Source organism: Oncorhynchus masou, chromosome 18, assembly GCF_036934945.1.
Source record: "Oncorhynchus masou masou isolate Uvic2021 chromosome 18, UVic_Omas_1.1, whole genome shotgun sequence".
Lineage (NCBI taxonomy): Eukaryota > Metazoa > Chordata > Actinopteri > Salmoniformes > Salmonidae > Oncorhynchus > Oncorhynchus masou.
The window spans coordinates 53,449,442-53,472,812 of record NC_088229.1 but is presented as its reverse complement, the minus strand read 5'-3'; the positions used below and the strand labels follow the sequence as shown (position 1 = coordinate 53,472,812).

The 23,371-nt window shown below is 41.3% G+C and overlaps 1 protein-coding gene across 1 annotated transcript in view; it reads left to right on the top strand.

Moving 5' to 3' along the window:
• The window catches only part of mapta (microtubule-associated protein tau a), a 44,108-nt gene extending 21,708 nt beyond the window's left edge, over positions 1-22,400 (top strand). Inside the window, 11 exon segments of the mRNA XM_064923674.1 lie at positions 474-511; positions 7,428-7,491; positions 7,588-7,605; positions 7,761-8,017; positions 8,284-8,376; positions 8,705-8,797; positions 11,105-11,197; positions 12,683-12,764; positions 15,079-15,102; positions 15,105-15,184; positions 19,081-22,400. Coding sequence (XP_064779746.1) covers positions 474-511; positions 7,428-7,491; positions 7,588-7,605; positions 7,761-8,017; positions 8,284-8,376; positions 8,705-8,797; positions 11,105-11,197; positions 12,683-12,764; positions 15,079-15,102; positions 15,105-15,184; positions 19,081-19,284 — 1,046 coding nt within the window. The 3' untranslated portion in view covers positions 19,285-22,400.
• Positions 22,401-23,371: the final 971 nt, after the last annotated feature.

Sequence of the window (23,371 nt, the reverse complement as noted above, 5' to 3'; positions counted from 1 at the left end):
CCAAACTAAATCTTCTTCAGTTAATTTCATCCTCTTTATTTTACCAAACAGCTACCGTATGCTATGCAGCATTCGCTCCCCTGAAAATGCGCTATGGAACTTCACGTTTGGCTGAGGATAAGCTTGTCGTCCTCCCTTCCCTTTGTTTTTGTTTCCTCCTGTCTGTCTTGTTCTTTCTGCTGGCCTTGCAGACCCAAAAATCCACTACGGTTTACGGATCTCACAAATGCTTTGAGTGTTTCCAGTCAACAAGTCCTGTGTGTTACAGTCACTATGCATGTTTTTGAGAGTTCCACATCTTTGTGATTGTCTTTCATTTGGTCTCCACTTCCCTATGCACACATACATACAAAGAAACATGTCAATGGCCTCTCGAAGTTTGTTCACTCGGTGAGCTAAAAAAAAGGGCAATGGATATTTAGGTCTGAAGGGTCCAATATGCTAAATGTCTGTTTCCCCTTTTTCTTCCACAGCTCAAGCAAAGATTGAAAACGACAATGCTGATAAGAAGGTAGGCAACGTATCCCATAGCAGTACACATGGACAATGCTACAAATTTCTTCTTAATTTGTCATTGAAAACTTATTTGAAATCATATTTCCTTATCAGTATGAACCTTAAACTCATGTGAATCCATGCCTGTTTCATAACATTTCTTAATTTACTTTCAAGGTATTCAAACAATTTTTTTACACTCATTGCTTCCAATCATACAAAGACAACCAAAACTGCCACCAAAGCTAGACCCACATCTGGCCTTAAAAGACCCTCCCCAGTCAACAGAACCAGAAATGGGCCCACCTCATTACCCACTAGAGCCAGCAGTGTAGGGGCCAGGCAGTCCCGTGTAAGTATGGCACACGCCTGCACACGGCTGAGAGTGGTACAACCCATGCACCCCTGCATACGGCTGATAGTGGTGCAGGCCAGACCTTAACGCCACCTAACAAACAGCATTGTTTTCCTGTGCATCAACTGAAGCCAACACTCACTAACTCCCAGTCTTGCCTTTTTTCGATTGTAACCCCTTATGATTGTAAGGGTGTGTTTGAAGGTTTTCAAAATATACATTAGATGAAATGGGGCCCACACTCTGGATTGCTCAATTCTTAATAGGTGCAATTCTATTGCTATTTGCTAAACATAAATACATCATTCATAGTAAAGGTTGAAGAAAAAACATGTTTTTCCATGATATCATTGTTAGTACAGTTGAAGTCGGATGTTTACATACACCTTAGCCAAATACATTTAAACTCAGTTTTTCACAATTCCTGACATTTAATCCAAGTAAAAATTCCTTGTCTTGGGTCAGTTAGGATCACCACTTTATTTTAAATTGTTTAACTTGGGTCAAACGTTTCGGGTAGACTTCCACAAGCTTTGGCCCCATTCCTCCTGACAGATTTGATGAAACTGAGTCAGGTTTGTAGGCCTCCTTGCTTGTATACGCTTTTTCAGTTCTGCCCACAAATGTTCTATTGGATTGAGGTCAGGGCTTTGTGATGGCCACTCCAATACCTTGACTTTGTTGTCCTTAAGCCATTTTGCCACAACTTTGGAAGTATGCTTGGAGTCATTGTCCATTTGGAAGACCCATTTGCGACCAAGCTTTAACATCTAACTGATGTCTTGAGATGCTGCTTCAATATATCCCCATAATTTTCCTTTCCTCATGATGCCATCTATTTTGTGAAATGCACCAGTCCCTCCTGCAGCAACCTCCGGGATTCACGATTGGGGAAGGCTTGCAAGTCTTCCCCTTTTTCCACCAAACATAACAATGGTCATTATGGACAAACAGTTCTATTTTTGTTTCATCAAACCAGAGGACATTTCTTCAAAAAGTATGATCTTTGTCCCCATGTGCAGTTGCAAACCGTAGTCTGGCTTTTTTATGGCAGTTTGGGAGCAGTGGCTTCTTCCTTGCTGAGCGGCCTTTCAGATTATGTCGATATAAGACTTGTTTTACTGTGGATATAGATACTTTTGTAGCTGTTTCCTCCAGCATCTTCACAAGGTCCCTTGCTGTTGTTCTGGGATTGATTTGCACTTTTTGCACCAAGTACATTCATCTCTAGGAGACAGAATGTGTCTCCTTCCTGAGCGGTATGACTTTTGCGTGGTCCCATGGTGTTTATACAATAGTTCAATCTGATGTATAGACAGGGGTGAAAGTAGATTAGTGTTTTACATTTCTTTAATGTAATTTCTTACCGGCACAGGACACCCAAGTGCGCTCATGCATTTTTTTTCAATACTACAAAAATTACAGGGGAGCTTACTCTGCTGACACTGTCACGGATTCCCCCAGTACTGTTGCTCATTCCGTGCACCAGTTCCAGTGCACCAGTTCCAGAGGTCTACTTTGCCGGCTGAACTGTCTCATTACGCACACCTGATTCCTATTCCCCTGATTAGTATTTGTATATATGTGCCCTCTGTTCACCATTGTCTTGTTGGTTATTGTTCCCATGTCCGTTGGTCTGTGAGTACCTGTGCTTTGTTATTTTGGTTTTCGTGCTGCGTGTATTGTGCACTTGTTATCACGGCTCTCACCCCATGTATTGTTGTGCATTTGTTATTACTGGTCTCGCCCCGTGTAGTGGATTGCGTGTCTCGTTCTGTGTAGTGGATTGCGGGTCTCGTTCCGTGTATTTATTCAAGGTTTTACTTCGCTCTTTTGTTTGGGTTACATCCCTGTGTTTTTGTATACATGTTTGTTTTGGGCTTCGTACCCGTGCCTTTTCATGGCATGTTGTATATTTTGGGTGGAGTATTAAACCCCCCCCTATTACAAATTCCTGCGCCTGTCTCCAATCATTTATACAACGTGACAGAATAACCAACCCTAAATGGAGACAGTGGGAATGGCCCGTCTGACCACGCTGCAACTAGCCCGTCCCATGCGCCTGTTTCCAATCATTTATACAACGTGACAGACGGACAAACAGATCAATAAAAATGATTGTCTGATCCATATAATCGGCCTACGAGACGGGGGAGACATAAATGCAATATGAAGTCCATCTAACCCGGAGGAGGAAATTATTGTCCAAAAACAAACTAGTGGCACTGACCTAATGATAAACAGTGAATATGCATACTCACTGCTGTTCTCCTCTGGTGCAAATGGGCTACTGTTTGCTCAATTAAGTAAAGAATTTTAATTTTGAACTAAAAAAACAGATTTGAGTCATTTTCATTGTCATCCCTTTACAGCAATAGACTTTTTACAGCAATAGACATCTGTTACAGAACACCTACGTGTAATGAAATTCTGGCATTGTCATTAGGCCTACACTTGTAGCCTGAATTGATGCATCCACAGTTGTCCACGTGCACCTCGATCTCTGCCATTCATCTCCGCCTTGTCTGCATGCTAGTCTCGGCCACTCATCTCTGCCTTGACAAAATATAAGTGTTCTCAAACCACAATGCAATTTGGAGAGTATACCACCCGGTTTCCAGTCAATTCGCTAATTTGTCATGTGGCTGACCTGCTGTAATGGTGTAATAGCCATGAGTTTTTTTTTGGCCACGTTGTATTAATTGTGGTAGGCTCACGTTTTACCGCCGTATCCCCCGCTATTTATTTTACCGTGTCGCTGTACCAGACCCTGCTGCCTTACTTCCATGTTCAATCTCAATGTCAATCACGTTATTGGAGCTACTAGCTACAGCATTGTCAGACTGCATCGGGATGGGTGTATATGAAGGATCAGAACCCTGAATGGACCTTTGGTCCTGGTTAAAGTTCTGACTAGTGATCCAGTCCTGGTTGGATCCACGGACAGACATTCTTAAGTTTGAAGCCGTACAGAAGGACCAGTAGAATGAGGAGAATGATGATGACAACTCAGTCCGAACATCTCTTATGCACTCTGGACATACTTTAGTAGTACCAACTTGCTAACGGTCATTAGGTCCTAATGGCCTGGTACTCAGGGCTCTATTGTCCCTCTAACCATTTTGACATCAATGGAAATGCTATCGAAAATAACATCAAACACATCAAAACATCATGCATTTAAAACTCACCTCAATGTGATAATCATTTTGAAGAAAGAAGTTCAACAGCAGGTTGATACTGAGTAAAACTTGGTCGTTCTGGGTGTTATTTCAAAACCTAATACCCTGACTACACCGCTCGCGTCACGTGCGTGAACGTTGCAAAATACATTTAGGAATCTGTTATTCAATTATTGCACCCACACTGCTCGTGTCAACGAGCGTCTGTGTTGCCAAGGGCTAAAATATAAGTAATTCCTATTTCTGACGCAGATCGCGCTGCAAGTCCTGCCTCTCCCATCTCCTCATTGGTTTATAACAGCAGGTACCCACGTGCCATCTCCTCATTGGTTATACCCACATCAGTGATTGAAAGATGAACTGTTGTGGTAATACTGTGAAAGTTTAGATGCCAATCACCATATAAGTTCAACAATGAAAAGGCCTGGAAGGAGGAGAGATGACTAGAAACGATTCGGTTGACCGTTTTTATGTGTGGAGTTATTGTCGGAGTAGAGGACCTTGTGCATTTCAGGTAAAATAACAACCTAATGTTTATATCCTAGGACAAATTAGCTAGCAACAGCAAGCTAGCTAAATAGGACAAATTAGCTAGCAAGTGCAAGCTAACTAGCTAAATTGCCATAAATGTTTAATGCTTTTCGACCTGTCCCCAAATTAATGTCATTGGTTCAGAGTTTGTTTTGATATTTTAACCTGCGTGTCGTTATCGCGTTTGGTGTAGGGGGACAAAATAAATTTATGCACGATGGCGCACGGCCGCAGCCGGTTTGGGTTCCGTGTAGTAACTAAATGGACAGTGCTTTCAAAGGTGATGATTAATTCAAAACACTCATACGCATGTCAGAGCTTATGCATAGGGTTATGAGCCCAAGCACGAACTACCCATGGCAGAACATAAAACAAATCTGCTTTAAGATGTCTTTGGTACATAATTAGTCTAGCCCATACTCCAAAATGAAACACATTTGAGTAATTGCCTTTTGAGTGTGGACTGTATTATTATGCATACTGGATGGACTGGTTACCTTTTACTACGCTCCAAAATGTCTATCCACTAGTCTCTGAGAAAGTATAGCCCTAGGTGATGCTCTTGGTTAAGTGATTGTGCAGAGCGGCTATCAGTTAGCCTACGCATTTTTATTTGATTTTGAATACCCTAGTATATTTTATATCTTCATAATTAATTGGTTACACATTACCGTCACCTATACAGAATATCTCACCACCATGTTTCCATCTCCTCTCTCCTTTATTCCTTTCTCGAGCACACAGAGGGGCTGTCAACAGTTTAGTGAAATATGTTTCATTGCGAAAACAGATTTCACTTGGTTTCCCAAATTCAGCACTGGGTAGCTGCAGGAACAGGCTTGGAGAGCCCATTGCCTGAAGTGAAATAAGTGTTATTATGTGTATATTTCTCAGCTGCTCATATTAAGCACAGCTCCCCTATAAAACTGAAGTAGCTTACCCCGCATCATTAAAAAATATGTTTTGATTTCTAAGACATTGTAAGGTTTGTGTCATTCACAACTAAAGTTGCCAAATAACTCGTATAGGATCGGTTTCAAATTACACCCGACATAATATGTATACTCGCTCCAGAATGGGAAAAATATCCTTTCTATATTCTTCTCACTATTAAAGAATATAATATCAAATAATGGCACGGGACTTATAAGCATATCTTGTCAGCTAAGTCAACATGCCTACAGCCTATGACATGGTGACTTGCCAGATAACATACAGTAGGCCAACTCATATTCTGAAATACATTTTCTTCAAATCATAATGTTTATTTACACCTGAATAAAATAAATAATGGAATTGTTGTGATTGTATATTCAATTGATGTATTGTACTTTTTTAAATGAAGATGTTGCAATGGTGCATCAGCGTCTTGTGTGGAGGCCTGGTGATCCTAAATATGTTTGTTAATTAACTGTCATTTACCATGAGACCGGCAGTCTTTTGCATGACAATAAATGGCTGAAAAATTGTTGATACAGTTGTTGGTTACCCAGCTAGCTAATTTTAGCCATATTAGCATTGCTATGAAGTCAGTGAAAACACAAAACAAGAGATGTTATCCAAGAACAAGATGAAATCGCATATGATTCCCCAAATTGCAGTTTCTTGCCATTGTTGGTAGCTATCTGGCCATCCAGAATCACAACAACTCAGACTTTTGCCCCGTTGAAGCGTGTGCATAGGTTTCGTGACGTTGTCAGCTAACCCACCTATACCTTTTACACTTCCAGTATGAGTCTCCTCCTCCCTGTATGTCACATTTTAGAGGGACAGTCTGTTGAATATCTGTAGCCAGTTATGATGCAGGGTGAGCCTTGAGTGTGTCCAGAGTAGATGTGTATGCTCACTAAGAGTAGCAGAGTGAAGTGTGTTCCATCTTGCCATGCCAGTGAGTAACTCGTTAGCCCACGATAACGACTTCCTGTATACTGAAACTCTGATCCGTGCCTCAATCAATCACAACACGGCCAATTCCGAGAAACAAGCCCTTGCACAGTTTCACTGTCACACCTTCAGTACTATGAATTATGTATACAAGGCTGCAGTGATGGTGTATAACCAACTCCCATGGGGGTTGTCATCTGTTACAGATACTGTACATTGTGGATGGTAGTTAGCTGAAGCAAGCTTAGTGTCGCACTATGCATGTCTGAGGCCGATGCTCTTTGTCCGTATTGAAAGCCACTTGAATGATACTGCACTTATGCATTGAGACTATATAATCTTGCCATGCATTTTTCCATGTTTAAAGGACTGCAATTGACCCCTAAAATAAAGCTTGTTTTATGGCTCTGAATGCACGTTCAGCATGCAGTCAAGGCTAATGGCCACATTTCGGGTAGCTAGTGCTCTTAAACCGTATCCAGATTGACAGAAGGGTGAGGGTTATATCATGGTTATATTCATAATAACTTATCTATCTAAATACACTTGGAGTAGCATTAGCTACGGGCTCCCGAGTGCAGCAGCGGTCTAAGGCACTGCATCTCAATGCTGGAGGCATCGCTACAGACCCTTGTTAGATTCCGGGCTGTATCACAACCGGACGTGATTAGGAGTCCCATAGGGCAGCGCACAATTGGCCCGGCGTCGTCCGGGTGAGGGTTTGGCCGGGGTAGGCCAATGTAAATAAGAATTTGTTTTTAACTGATTTGCCTAGTTAAATAAAGGTGAAATAAAAAATAGCTAAATTTTCAATAGGCAATGCAATCTAGGTAACTAGCGAGAAACAAAAGTATAATTTCATATTTGAAAAATACAATATCAAAGAGTGCTGATGGACCAGTCAATCAAGAGCATGTTGGTTGATAATTTCTCACTAATGTCCTTTTCAACCCTTTGTTTCTTTTTCTGGGGATGTAAAGACTTTGGGTGGTGCCAGGCCTCAGGCCCCCGGAACCAAGATTCCCGCCAAAACCCCAGCTCCAGGTATGTAGCTAGCTAGCCTGCAATGTGCAGCACAAAAAGCATTATTGACAAACCTCTGATTATGCCTAATGTATGCTGTTTATTTTTGTGATACAGCAATCGGCAAGAACAAAGGTAAATCGAAAAATGTATTAATTTTATTGAACCCATTAGTTCAATCAGGACTGGCCTTCAGTTGTTTCTTTGTACGATCTTTCATTGGCCTTGCAATAACTGTCCATTTACGGTCTTCAAAAAGGCTCACTGTACCCTTTCAATACTCTCTAAAGACAACACCAGTGGACAGAGCAGCCCTGGTACTCCCAAGTCCCCCTCCAGCAAGACTCTTCCCGGAAAGCCCTTGGCTGTGGCCACAAACCAGGTGAAAAAGGTTGCGGTGGTGCGCACCCCACCCAAGTCTCCTGGCTCTCTCAAGAGCCGCGCCCCTGCACCCCTCACCGCAGCGGCCCCCTTGCCGGACCTGAAGAACGTCAGGTCCAAAATCGGCTCCACAGACAACATCAAGCACCAGCCTGGAGGAGGAAGGGTAAGTTCGGGCTCTATTTGGTATTACTACATGGCAATGTGCCTCACACAACCTTGATATTCCATTCCTCTCATCCATCCATCTGCTTTAGTGTTTTACACAGGGATGGAAGCTCTCACTCCGATGACGAACTGTTGCGTGGCTAGTCGTTGTTTTGAGAGATTTTTTTATCCGTCTCAGACAGCTCACTTGAATTAGTGTAGAGTCCTCTGCTTTGAATCCCTTGAAGGATAACAGTCTCTTCCCCTACCTCTGCACTTTTCCAGGTACAAATAATTGAAAAGAAGATCGACTTAAGCAATGTGCAGTCTAAGTGTGGCTCCAAAGACAATATCAAACATACACCCGGAGGTGGCAATGTGAGTAACTAAGGGATGAACTCAACACCTGAGTCTTGAGTCTCTCTACAGTTATGATCATCGAAGCAACCTTTTTAAAAATTGGAAATGTCCTACCCCATCTTTGCTGGCTCTCATGTCATTCCTCATCACAAGCTTAATTATCATAGGTGCACAAACTCTACAATGTACTCCTTTAAAGGATTAAGTGAGTCAAAATGTCTGCCCTATGCTTTCATCCCTACAAGCGGTCAGATTCTCCCTTTCTTTTGGTATGGTCCTCATCTGCAGCCTCGCTGCATTTGACAACTCAAGGCTAATACTCCTTTTCCTTTACTTCTACTTTCAGGTCCAAATCCTCGAGAAGAAGTTGGACGTAAGCAATGTCCAGGCTCGTTGTGGATCCAAAGCCAACCTGAATCACACTCCTGGAGGAGGCAGGGTGAGTAACGAAACCTTATTCACAAACCTGATCGTTTCTGTTCCATCACTGGCCCGTCTTTTTGACCCTGTGGGAATCATGATAAAAGAGAGGAGAATAGTGCAACAATCAAATAAGCAAACATCTCCCAATAACAAGCAATACCCTGTAGTATCATTAGCAGGCAGCAGCTACTTAGGGGTCGATAAATATTTTATAACTCGTTAAAGGGCGTCCTGAAAGCTTCTGTGGATACTTTATATTGACTATTAAAAGTGTTAATGAAGGACAACATTTTTTAACAATTTTATTTGTTGACAGGTACCATTATCTAGCGTGCACAATTTTGCACATAATGTTTTGATTTAATTTTCTGGTTGAAAAGACATTATAATAACCAGATTGCATCCAACTGGTTTCTGTTATAACCAGGTACAGTAAAGGTGTCTTTTTCATGAGATCAATACCTCATGGGAAAGACATCTTGTTTGGTTGTTATCTGGTCAGATCACAATCAGAAAAATACATATTTTCTGGTTGCCTAACATTTGTTTAAACGTCCTTATACAACAAGTATACAACTTAAAGACATAATAACATGTAAATTCAACCAGTTGTGCCCACTGGGTAGGTCATTCATGAGAACAGATTTCACTACCTCAGTCTTCCACTCCAGCAGCCTTGCTGCATTGGATTACTCCAACATAATGGTCTCTTTCCTGGCTTTGAGTAAGTGTCACTAGTGCCACTGGTGTCTATGTATGCAGATGACACAACACTACATGTCAGCTACTACAGCGACTGAAATGACTGCAACACTTAACAAAGAGTTGCAGTTAGTCCTCAATTTTTCTAAAACTAATAGCATTGTTTTTGAGACAAATCATTCCCTAAACCTCAACTAAATTTTGTAATAAATGTGGAAATTGAGCAAGTTGAGGTGACTACACTGCTTGCAGTAACCCTGGATTGCATACTTTTATGGTCAAAACATATTGTTACAAGAGTTGCTAAGATGGGGAGAAGTATGTCAAAAATAAAGCACTCCTCTACCTTAACAGCCCTATCACCAAGGCAGGTCCTGCAGGCCCTAGTTTTGTCGCACCTGGACTACTGTTCAGTCGTGTGGTCAGGTGCCACAAAAAAGGGACTTAAGAAAATTGCAATTGCTTCCGAACAGGGTAGCATGGCTGGCCCTTGGATATACACAGAGAGCTAATATTAATAATATATTTTTTAACTAGGCAAATCAGTTAAGAACAAATTCTTATTTTCAATGACCACCTAGGAACAGTGGGTCAACTGCTTTGTTCAGGGGTAGAACGACAGATTTTTACCTTGGAGATTCGATCTTGCAACCTTTCAGTTACTAGTTCAACACTCTAACCACTCGACTTCCTGCTGCCCAATATGTATGTCAATCTCTCCTGGCTCAAAGTGGAGGAGAGATTGACTTCATCACTACTTGTATTTATGAGAGGTATTGACATGTTGAACTAATGGTGCACAGCTCGGACACCCATGCATACCCCATAAGACATGCCACAAGAGGTCTCTTCACAGTCCCCAAGTCCAGAACAGACTATGGGAGGCACACATTACTACATAGAGCCATGATTACATGGAACTCTATTCCACATCAAGTAACTGATGCAAGCAGTATTAGATTTAAAAAAACAGATAAAAATACACCTTATGGAACAGTGTGGACTGTGAAGCAACACAAACATAGGCACAGACACATGCATATACATACACACCATACACGTACAGATGGATTTTGTACTGTAGATATGTGGAAGTGGTGGAGTAGGGGCCTGAGGGCACACAGTGTGTTTTGACATCTGTGAATGTATTATAATGTTTTAAAATTGTATAAACTGCCTTCATTTTGCTGGACCTCTCGAAGTGTAGCTGCTGCCTTTGACATAATATATACAAATAAAAATACCTTTGTACTTTTCCAGGTAGAAATACTTGATCAGAAGATCGACTTTAGTAATGTCCAGTCTTAGTGCTGCTCCAAAGACAATATCAAACATATACCTGGGGGTGGCAATGTGAGTAACTAAGGGATAAACTCAACACCTCCTGCATCATGAGTCACTCTAGAGTTATGATCATCAATGCAAACATTGGTAAAAAAATAAGTTCCTGAAAAGTTCCTTTCCTTCTCTACTGGTCCCTTGTCATTACCTACAACCAGTCTAATGTATTTTTTATACGGAGTTCTGGTTTCGCCTCCTTTACCATGGTCCTCATACGCAGCCGTGCTGCTTTCTGATTGCTCAAGGATAACAGTCTCTTCCTACATCTGCATTTTTCCAGGTACAAATACTAGAAAAGAAGGTGGACGTAAGCAATGTCCAGTCTCGCTGTGGCTCCAAAGATAATATCAAACATACACCCGGAGGAGGCAATGTGAGTAGGCCTTACTAAAGGGTCGAACCCACGGCTCCCTGCAGAAACCGCTTTTGCCAAAGCCCTTCCCTTTTCCAGTGGGATAATTTGCATCTGCACTAAGGAACTAGTCAAACACCTTTGCACGGAAATCCCTGCCTCGATTGTGTTAATCTGTCCCAATCTGTGTGACTACAACTCTCCCACTACTACAACTGTGAGATATTAATATGTTGTTTTAACAAGTGGTCATAAAGCCTCTATCAACTGTCATGAGCGTGTCATATGCTGTACGTAATTATAACAATAGATGTTGGTGAAATGGTCCAACACATTTATGTTGCATGCAGTGGTACGCAACAGGGTTAGGTGTCTATTCCATTTCAATTCAGCCAATTCTGGAAGCAAATGCAAATGTCAATATTCATCATTAAAATTTTAATTTCAATTCACTCCCTGAATGTACCCCATCCCTAACTAGCTGACCTAAATTGCTGTTTGTGTCAGGACCCTGATATATCATATGGCATCAGCTGCAACTACCAAGGAAATCTTATGCAATGCTCATGACAACCTAAAGTAGGCTTAATGATGTTTCTCCCCACCCCCCTCTAGAGAATATGTGTACCTGTGTTTTTCTGTGGTTGCCGATTTAAATAATGTCTAAACTTTACCTTTAAGCAAAATGCATGGAGTACCTGGACGGGTACTTAATAAGTGGGACCGAACTGATCAGCTGAGTTTTGTAGTATACTTTTTTCCTAAAATGAAAAATACTTGCAAATGTCAAGCACACAAGCATCAAATGGGACAGAAGCCACCCTTAATGCCCATTAACAAAAGTGTGTCTGTCCTATGCTTCTGCTTGGAGTTGCCAGCCTATTGTAGTGAACAGCAAATAAGTGACCTCATTCAAGCGAGACAAAGAGCTTTGTGTCGAGAGACACCAGCCGGGCCCTTCACTCCGGGAGCCTGGCTGCATGTGATGAGGTCATCAGATCCAGAGCTTGGATTGTGAAACTTGGCTTTTGAATCTAAAAGCAACTTTAACCCTTCTGGATATAAACTTGACCAAGTCAAATGGCAATGTACTGTATAATATATACATGTAGCAATTCGAAATAACAGCAATTTGAGATACCGCTACAAAGTTTGCATTCTAAATGAATGCCGGCATAGAATGTGAGAATACTTAATGAACTGAAAACACTATTTAAAGTATTCATTGAGTTTCAAATGATACAGTTAAATCAGCACGGGGATCTTGACTTTGAGTCAATCGGTATTGTCCAGTAATAGTGTATATCTTGTTAACAGTGTTTTACTCTCCCCAACGACCATCTGACTTACACTAACAGGCCAATGCAGAGGGCAAGGTCCTATGTGGTTGCATGCATCACAAGATCAACATCACCAATACACATTTCTCCTTCACTTGGAGGAAACATTTCATGAAATGATATGTATCGATTTTTTTCTGTTTTTTTGTTTTCTATCCCTGCACAGGTTCAAATAGTCCACAAAAAGATTGACCTGAGCAATGTTAAATCAAAATGTGGTTCTACAGCCAACATCCACCACAAGCCAGGTAGGTCTTAAACGTAAAGGGACATTACACTACAAAATGAAAGTTTGTCATTTTTTTTCAAGACTTCAATAGTAGTCTTTCCCTCCCCAATGACGTGTCCAGAACATTTAGAATAGGATGGCCAAGGTGGGGGACAGACCCAGTTTAGGGGGTCCATAAAATGTTAAACCTTAATTGATGCAAGGCGGATTTTTTTTCTTCCCAATACAGCTATGGTGGTTCAACACGTTAACGCTTAGGTTTGGTGTCTTCGAAACTTCCATCGGTAGTTTTAGTTAAACATTTTGCTTGCTCAATGAAAGATCTCTTTTTGAACATCTCTTTTTTTATCCTGAAAGGTGAGTCATTTTAAAGCGGCGCTTGATTTCTGATTTCCCAAGTGCAAAGCTTTGGGATGGACACCCAATAAAAGAAGACAAAAGATCATCTAAGATGGCGGTATATACAGTACCAGTCAAAAGTTTGGATACACGTTCAAGAGTTTCTTTATTTGGACTATTTTCCACATTGTATAATAATAGTGAAGACATCAACACTATGAAATAGCACTTATGGAATCATGTAGTAACCCAAAAAAGTGTTAAACAAATACAATATATTTTAGATTCTTAAAAGTAGCTACCCTTTGCCTTAATGACAGCTTTGCACACTCTTGGCATTCTCTCATCCAGCTTCACCTGGAATGCTTTTCCAACAGTCTTGAAGGAGTTCCCACAAATGCTGAGCACTTGTTGGCTGCTTTTCCTTCACTCTGCGGTCCAACTCATCCCAAACCATCTCAATTGGGTTGAGTTCAGATGATTGGGGAGGCCAAGTCATCTGATGCAGCACTCCATCACTCTCCTTCTTGGTCAAATAGCCCTTACACAGCCTGGAGGTGTGTGGGGTCATTGTCCTGTTGAAAACAAATGATAGTCCCACTAAGCGCAAGTGACATGGGATGTCGTATCGCTGCAGAATGCTGTGGTAGACCTGCTGGTTAAGTGTGTCTTGAAATTCTAAATAAATCACTGAGTGTCACCAGCAAAGCACCATCACACCTCCTCCTCCATGCTTCACGGTGGGAACCACACATGCAGAGATTATCCGTTCACCTACTGTCTCACAAAGACATAGCTTAGAACCAAAAATCTCAATTTTGGACTCAGACCAAAGGACAGATTTCCACCAGTCTAATGTCCATTGCTCGTGTTTCTTGGCCCAAGCAAGTCTTTCTTCTTATTGGTGTCCTTTAGTAGTGGTTTCTTTGCAGCAATTCGACCATGAAGGCCTGATTCACGCAGTCTCCTTTGAACAGTTGATGTTGAGATGTGTCTATTACTTGAACTATGTGAAGCATTTATTTGGGCTGCAATCTGAAGTGCAGTTAACTCTAACTTATCCTCTGCAGCAGAGTTAACTCTGGGTCTTTCTTTCCGTGGCAGTCCTCATGAGACAGTTTCATCATAGCATTGTAGTTTTGCGACTACACTTGAAGAAACGTTTAAAGTTCTTGAAGTTCCAGATTGACTGGCCTTCATGTCTTAAAGTAATGATGGACTGTCTTATTTGAGCTGTTCTTGCCATAATATGGACTTGGTATTTTACCAAATATCTTCTGTATACCACCCCTACCTTGTCACAACACAACTGATGGGCTGAAACGCATTAAGGACATTCCACAAATTAACGTTCAAGGCACACCTGTTAATTGAAATGCATTCCAGGTGACTACCTCATGAAGCTGGTTGAGAGAATGCCAAGAGTGTGCAAACTGTCATCAAGGCAAAGGGTGGCTCCTTTGAACAATCTCAAATATAAAATATATTTTGATTTGTTTAACACTTTTTTGGTTACTACATGACTCCATGTGATTTCATTGTTTTGATGTCTTCATCATTATTATACAATGTAGAAAATAGTAAAAAAATAAAGTAAAACCCTGGAATGGTGTGTCCAAACTTTTGACTGGTACTGTACATTGTTGGATTACTTCATTGAGTAAAAATGTATTTAATAACAGAGCATTTTCTAAAATCCAAAGTTCCATATGCAACTACCAATGGGAGTTGAAAGTTCTGGAAGTACCACCATACAAAGGGTCACTGAAAAGTTGCTGAGGGTGCTTTTCATATTGCATATTATGTTACAATTCTGTAGCTCTAGCTAGCTCTTTTCTCAAGCTCTAGCTAGCTCACATCCAGAGGGCTGGGCACCAGCGAGCTGACTGGAGGACACAGAGGAACAACAATTGGTTTACAGATAGGTCAATCATGGTAGCTGTAAATGTCTGTTTTTTTAAACAATTGTATCATTTTGTCATTTCTGTAATAAGGTGGTGGGAATGTTGAGATCAAATCTGAAAATTGGATTTCAAGGTCCAATCAAAGATCGGCTCCATGGACAACATTGGGCACGTGGCCGGAGGTGGACAGAGGAGGGTAAGGCGACAAAAACCATCATTCTGGAACATCCTTATACACTGGCCCTTGGGGGAAAAGCAGCTATGTCCCTGGATTACACATCTAATATCATGATATGTTCATCTTTTCCCTCTGTCCTGAAGAACTTCTCTACTGCTTGCTCTGAGCTGTTCTTTTATGGCATAGCCCCCAATTTGGAATACCTTGCTTGGCAAATGCTCTGTGAAAATCAATATTGATCAAGGCAACTGTAACATGGCAAAGAATGGAAATGCATCCTTGTTACAAAGTACCGATGCAAAATATTTTCTTTATGAATCACGCATACTAACATAGAGCTGTGGAGTCCCATGGCTGAAATGACAGAGATTGCTGCTCCAGACATAGACCAACAGCACTGTTGTTAGCTTGTTCTTGCATTAGGCTAAATACATTCGCAGTATGTACTTTTAATACTTCAAAGTACCAATGATTGTATCTTGTTTGCCTGTCCGCGTTTGACCTTTAAGACATACATGAGCGTTAGGAATAGTGAGTGGTCTCATTGAAAATAGGCTAAGGCTGCATTGGACCCCTGGGTGACTGTGGCTGCCTAACCGCCTGCTCTCCTTCTCTCATCCGCTCTCCTCCCATGTGTACTTCATCGCACCGCTACGTGTTAACACCCACAATCTTTAATCCTGGCTTCCTGGGCCCAATCCCAAATCCCTAGACCCAACACCCTATGCACTTATGTAAATCTCAGAGGGTTTAATTGGTACAAGTAATATGGTGGCCTATTAGAGGGCAAGATGCAGCTATGACTATATTAGTTGCACCTGTCAAATCCTTTCAGATCTCCACTAGGGTGCAGGAGTCCATTTGGGATTGAGTTCTGCTTTTCTTGTCTAAGCTAACTAGGTTCCCCCCTCTGCCACATTAGTAACATCACAGCTATAGAAAGCTTCCTGCCCTGTTCCCATTCCATGATTTATTTTCATCCAACTATATATTTTGTCACTTACATCACCTGGCACTTGGTTTGTTTGTGAGCATTATTATAATTGATATTTTTTTCCTCCATCACATGTTTTTTTGTCATCCCCCCCCCCATTGCTGGGTGTCCTCTGTAGAAAGAGAAGGGGAAGGAGGCTGGAGCCAGCCATAAAGACAGCCCATCAAACAAGGGCACGTACGGCCCTTCCCCTGCTGTCACCCCTCCACAGTCACCCCAGCCCCTCCCCTCAGCACCCATCACACCCATCCTGATGAACCCACTCATAAAGATTGAGGACTCCAGTAAGTACACCACATCCACCGGTGCCAAGCAGGGAGAGTGTGTGGAATGTTGTGTGTACACTGCAGTATATCTTGGATATTGAACGTTTTTAACGCATCCCTGTCAGGGTAAATGGACACCATTTTCAAAATGTAGACACCAAATTTCAGGAGCAGGCAGCTCACATCTAATGCTTCAATGAACCTCTTTACCAGTATACGGTGACGTAATATTATCAGAATATGTCACGAAACCCCCCGGTACTGATGCTCATTCTATTCACCAGTTCCGGAGGTCAGTCACCGGCTTTCTAGGCTTCACCGAACGGGATTCATTATCAACCCCGGATTGTCTTGTTTGATTACACACACCTGGTTCCCATTTCCCCTGATTAATATGTTATATATGTGCCCTGATATATATACAGTGGGGCAAAAAAGTATTTAGTCAGCAACCACCAATTGTGCAAGTTTTCCCACTTAAAAAGATGAGAGAGGCCTGTAATTGTCATCATAGGTACACTTCAACTATGACAGACAAAATGAGAAAAAAATCCAGAAAATCACATTGTAGGATTTTTAATGAATTTATTTGCAAATTATGGTGGAAAATAAGTATTTGGTCAATAACAAAAGTTTCTCAATACCTTTGTTGGAAATGACAGAGGTCAAACATTTTCTGTAAGTCTTCACAAGGTTTTCACACACTGTTGCTGGTATTTTGGCCCATTTCCTCCATGCAGATCTCCTCTAGAGCAGTGATGTTTTGGGGCTGTTGCTGGGCAACACGGACTTTCAACTCCCTCCAAAGATTTTCTATGGGGTTGAGATCTGGAGACTGGCTAGGCCAGTCCAGGACCTTGAAATGCTTCTTACGAAGCCACTCCTTCGTTGCCCGGGCGGTGTGTTTGGGATCATTGTCATGCTGAAAGACCCAGCCACGTTTCATCTTCAATGCCCTTGCTGATGAGAGGTTTTCACTCAAAATCTCACGATACATGGTCCCATTCATTCTTTCCTTTACACGGATCAGTCGTCCTGGTCCCTTTGCAGAAAAACAGCCCCAAAGCATGATGTTTCCACCCCCATGCTTCACAGTAGGTATGGTGTTCTTTGGATGCAACTCAGCATTATTTGTCCTCCAAACATGACGAGTTGAGTTTACCAAAAAGTTATATTTTGGTTTCATCTGGCCATATGACATTCTCCCAATCTTCTTCTGGATCATCCAAATGCTCTCTAGCAAACTTCAGACGGGCCTGGACATGTACTGGCTTAAGCAGGGGGACACGTCTGGCACTGCAGGATTTGAGTCCCTGGCGGCGTAGTGTGTTACTGATGGTAGGCTTTGTTAATTTGGTCCCAGCTCTCTGCAGGTCATTCACTAGGTCCCCCCGTGTGGTTCTGGGATTTTTGCTCACCGTTCTTGTGATCATTTTGACCCCACAGGGTGAGATCTTGCGTGGAGTCCCAGATCGAGGGAGATTATCAGTGGTCTTGTATGTCTTCCATTTCCTAATAATTGCTCCCACAGTTGATTTCTTCAAACTAAGCTGCTTATCTATTGCAGATTCAGTCTTCCTGGCCTGGTGCAGATCTACAATTTTGTTTCTGGTGTCCTTTGACAGCTCTTTGGTCTTGGCCATAGTGAAGTTTGGAGTGTGACTGTTTTAAGAAGTTACAGTTACAGAAATCTTGCTTGTTTGTAGGTGACCAAATACTTATTTTCCACCATAATTTGCAAATAAATTCATAAAAATTCTACAATGTGATTTTCTGGATTTTTTTCTCTCATTTGTCTGTCATAGTTGAAGTGTATCTATGCTGAAAATTACAGTCCTCTCATCTTTTTAAGTGGGAGAACTTGCACAATTGGTGGCTGACTAAATACTTTTTTGCCCCACTGTATTGTGTATTACGAGTATCGTCCCGTGTCGGTCAACGAGGTTTACCCTCCCTCTTTTGTTTGGGTGTATTAAAAACCCCTGTTGTGTATTCCTGCGCCTGTCTTCAAAATTCTTTATACCAGCGTGGCAGAATAGTCTGAAACATATATTTATTACATGCATATTTAGTGCAATAAAGGGCAATTTGGCCAGAAAATACATTATTTTGCCCTTGAAAGTTATAGTAAGTAGATGAGATCAGCATCATCAAATAAAGGAGTCCGGATGTCCACCCAGAATGCATAGCGTTTCCACTGTTATTTACCTAGTATTAATAGGAAACTTTGTCGTAACAATGTGTAAGTTCTGTTACTTCAAAGATTTTAACGCAATTGGTAATTTATTAGACTACATACCTAATATTTTATCTACCATAAAGTGCAACCAATACCTCAGTGTGTAGAGTTATGTCGATTGCGGCTGGCGTCCAGTAAGGCAGTCACATTGTTTTTGACGCTGCTCGTGTTTACTGTTTGTTTAACTTGTGATCTGCAACAAAATACAGCAACTGTACATTTTATAATACTGTCCTATCATTCTGTATATTGTATATAGTACATGAAGATTATGTGTAAAGTCCTTTTTCTATATTCTGCCTGTTTTGTCTGTTACTACCAGTACCACTTCAGTAAGTCAAATTCCGGGTGTGTGAAAATGTACTTGTAAAAGTGATTCTGATACCTTATGATGTACCCTCTCTTCGATCGGCAGATTGAGAGCCACAAGCTGACGTTCCGTGAGACGGCCAAGGCACGCACTGACCACGGGGCCGAGATTATCTCCCTGGAAGACGAACCCCTGTCCCACCAGCTCAGTACCTTGTCCTCCTCCGGCTCCATCAACATGGCTGACTCACCGCAGCTCTCCACACTCGCCGACCAGGTATCTGCTTCTCTGGCCAGCCAAGGCTTGTGATTGGCTTGGTGGCACACGATGGCCGACCGGAAGTCTCCTGACCGACCACACTACTTTGACCGCCCACGTCAGAGGAGTCATGACGCCTGTCGCCTTCCTCCTCCTTTTCACGGGACTTTTTTAGCTATACCCATCACTGTTTCTCTTCCATCACCGACTGTTCTTCTTCATGATGCATTTATTGTTAGAAAAGAGGTCTTTAAAAAAAAAGAGAGATTCAAGTCGGTCAAGTTAGATGATTTAATTTCTCTCTTGATCTATTTTTGTTGTCATTATTTGTACCGGTTGTATAAATGGCCCTTTTTAAGAGTTTAAAGAGAACAAACATCCAAACAAACCCAGAATCCTACAAGTGTTTCTGGACATTTTATTTGAACTTTCACCCATATTTAATTCACTTTAACTCGATAAATCATTTTACTGTCACAATGACTGCGATTCGAAGCCCTTATTTTACAAATGTCCATTTTTGATGTGCAAATGATCTGTGATGGCTGTCTCCTGAATGGCTTTTTGATACATGGAAAACAAGAGGTTTGTGAGAAGTGGGCCCCCTTTTACAATGTAGTGAACATAAGAAAACACATCATCCATTTACAGGGTAGTATGAGGCAAAGAAGTGAGGAAAGGTGGGCTCATGTAGCAAAAGCTCTCATTCAGACAGTAAAATGCTTTTAGACCACCCCAACTTGCTGTCTGCTTTGGGTGCCTCTATACACTGCATACCAAGGTAGTATAGTTCAGAGGTAAACATTTTCCTTCATGGACAAAAGAAGGGATACATAATGTTTAGCATAGAAACCTTGGTTTGTGTTGCACACACTTTTCTATTTGTATTCTGTGGATATGACATGTATTTGATATGGAAACATTTGTATCGGGCCTGCTACTGTCAGTGTTAATTTATTTTCAATATTCTATTATGGCTCTATTGTAAATGCGCTTCAGCTTTTGTCTTATGCGGTGTGGCAGTTTACATTTAACATATGTAGGCTACTAGTGACAAAATATTTGTTAATGTTTAAAGATGACATGAATTAGAGGGGAATACTGAATGACTAAATTAACAGGCTTAGCTATGCCAGGCAAATTGTCTAACCAATTATGGGTTGTGTCGTTTAATATAAGACACGTAATTTCAGTCAGGGACTGAACTTCTTACTAATTTGGCTTCAGATCACAGTAACGCAGAAGGTGTTAAACTCACCCATTTTTTTTTATGACCGACGCTTTCTGAACTTTCAATTTCATGGACATGGCTTTGTAAAATGTATAAGATAACTGCCTCATCAGTTGAGCAGCTAAGTACTAGAACCAAAAGTCAATGCAAAATACTGAAAAAACAGGCAGTCAAAACAGAAGAAAAACATTTATCATAATAAACTCTGCAACACATGTAGTCAAATTAACAAGATATTAAAGGTAGACTCAGCAATATGACATCATCATTCACAGTGGGGTAACTTCCTGCTTACACACAATTCTGCCCGACTACATTGCAGATGCCTGCCAAATCTCACAATGCTTGAATTGGTGTTAACTATCAGCTAAACACATCATATGATTTAGCAATCTGGTGCCCGACTGCACAGTTGATGATGTGGCACGCAAACATTGGTTGATGCAATCCAGCGCCTGAGCAGGCGAGAACAACCAATGTAGTGCGTTCAAGAAAATCAGAAAAGAACAGACTTGGAAGAATCTTGACGTCAGTGATCTTCAGGTCAGACAAGTCGGAGCTCTAGGATGATGCCCGAGATTCTGAATTGTAATTCCGAGTTGGATGACCGTCCATTCAAAACTATTTTTCCCAGTGAGAGCTGTTTTTCCCCCAGAGATCTCATTTGTTTGTCTGTCTGTGCACTAAAGTCGGAGATTTCCTTGTTCAGAGTTGGCTGGAACGCACCAAAAGCAACAACTCCAGTCGCCAAGACTGCCCCTATTGGTTCTTTCAGGTTTGCACCCTCCCTTGAGGTATGTCCACATTGGAGGAGCCAATTTGCTGTTTTGGCAGATTAGAATTATGTTAATTGATTTTTGTAAGCAGGAAGTTGCCCTGCTGTATGTGATGATGCCATGTTGCTCACTCTACCTTTTTAAGTAAAACATTTTTTTTTACCCTAAAATGTTTAACCATCTGTCACATGGAGAAACGTATCTTTCGGATAGATTTAGATGTAGGCCTACTAATTGCCTACGTACGAGCATGCTCGTCACACTTTCCTCAACTTGTCTCACGGGTTATAAAGCTATGGTCCTTTCCCTGGAACGCATACGACGGATATTTACGAGACTCTCACATGCTCAAATGGATAAGTGTTTTATCCTAATGTAAACCCACCGTGGTTCACCAATCACCACTATATTATTCTCGTCATTGATTGCCTTCATAACTCCGAGCAAACATACCATCTTAAAAGTCCTTGCATGCATTTCATGTAAGAGTAAGCGGTCTGCCTCTCCTTTTTACACTGTGCTTTCATTGTACCTCCTGTAATATCTGCTTTGTCTATATAAGGATACATGTAGGTATTAGTGCGAGGGAATAGAACCCAAAAGGCAACCCTTTCCTTTATGTGGAGATTAAGGCGCATTGATAACATTATACGACTTCCCAGTGTGTGTGTTTGACTTGTATTGCCAATATATATTTCATTGAGGACTCGGGAACTGGCCAGGGCATTTGAGAAAAGGTGTGCTTGCAAACACTACAATCTGCATGCTAAACTGTTGGTTACTTTTCATCATAATGGACAACATTTGTTTGAATGTGTTAAATGGGTATGTGCACTGTGTTCTGTGTGGATTACTGAGACTAGTATGTTGGAGGGCAGGTGCTGATAAGTTCCAGTACTAACATTATCAGTACTCAAGGGGAAAAGTTGGGGAAAGGTATTTTTTTGTTTTTTTTGGTGGTCCTCTCCGCTGGCCTCTGTTCTGAGGTCAATGGAAAGAGTTTGCAGTAACACATTTCATCGTCATCCCTTTTGTTATTTTTGCCGCTGTACAGTTGTGTGGAAAATGTGATTGTTGATATTGTTATTGTGCATTTTATCAATAACTGGTGTATGATGATTCTTGTCGCTGTGAATTTAAAAATAAACTGTTAAACCATGTTTTGTCCTTCGCTCTGAAATCTCAGGTTCACATTATTGACAGCAAAAACATGACACACATTTGTGGTCAACTATCCCTTTAAATTTGCACAATCGTTTCCAATACTGAGGCATCAGTCAAACTTCCATTTTGTGGTTAAGTAGCCCTAAACCCTCTGCAGTCTAAACCCTGTCTAAGCTAACATATGGAATTGTTTTATGAAGGTAGTACCAAGGATATTTGAGCTGTTTGATTTTGAATGAAGTACCAAACTGTACGGACGTTACAGCCGATTTAGGGTCATGGTCTGACAAGCACTTCTCTAGCTCTGCAACCTTTCACCACAGATGCAGAAGTATGACATTGGCGGATGCGGTGGATTGACACGCATCCAATGCAAAACTAAACATACCTCTAGCTTAAATTGATGGATTTTTGATCAGTATTTAAAAAAATGCTAATTAGATTTCCGCAGGGCCGTGGAAATCAACTCTAGGTTAAGTCTCAATATGTTCTCCAATACTGAAACGTCAGTCAAACTGACACGACTGCCAGGCAACCCGTTGTATAGGACACACTTCTCTCTGAATTATGAAGGGTTTACTGTTGATTGGTGTATACTAGGAAGTGTTCTAAAATAGGTATGTTATGGAAATATTGCATGTGTACTGAGTCCTAAATTAGGCATTGCAGTCTGGGTGCTGCATGGGGACATGCTTCAGTAAACACAGATATCGTGCATCGACACGTGTCATTAAAATGTAAGAAATCTTATAGGAATAAGAATTCTTACATATTTTCCTGTGAGATGAAAGGCACTTTATTATGGAAAATGATGGCATTTTGTCCACTATCAAAGTCTCAGGACAGTCAGGTTCAGATATGGTGGAATCCCTCCAAGTGGAAGGCAGACTAGAAGAAACGTTTGGCGCAGGCAAAGGGAAAACTGTTCTTGCATGGGAGATCGTTCCACCCACTTTGGTACCAGCAC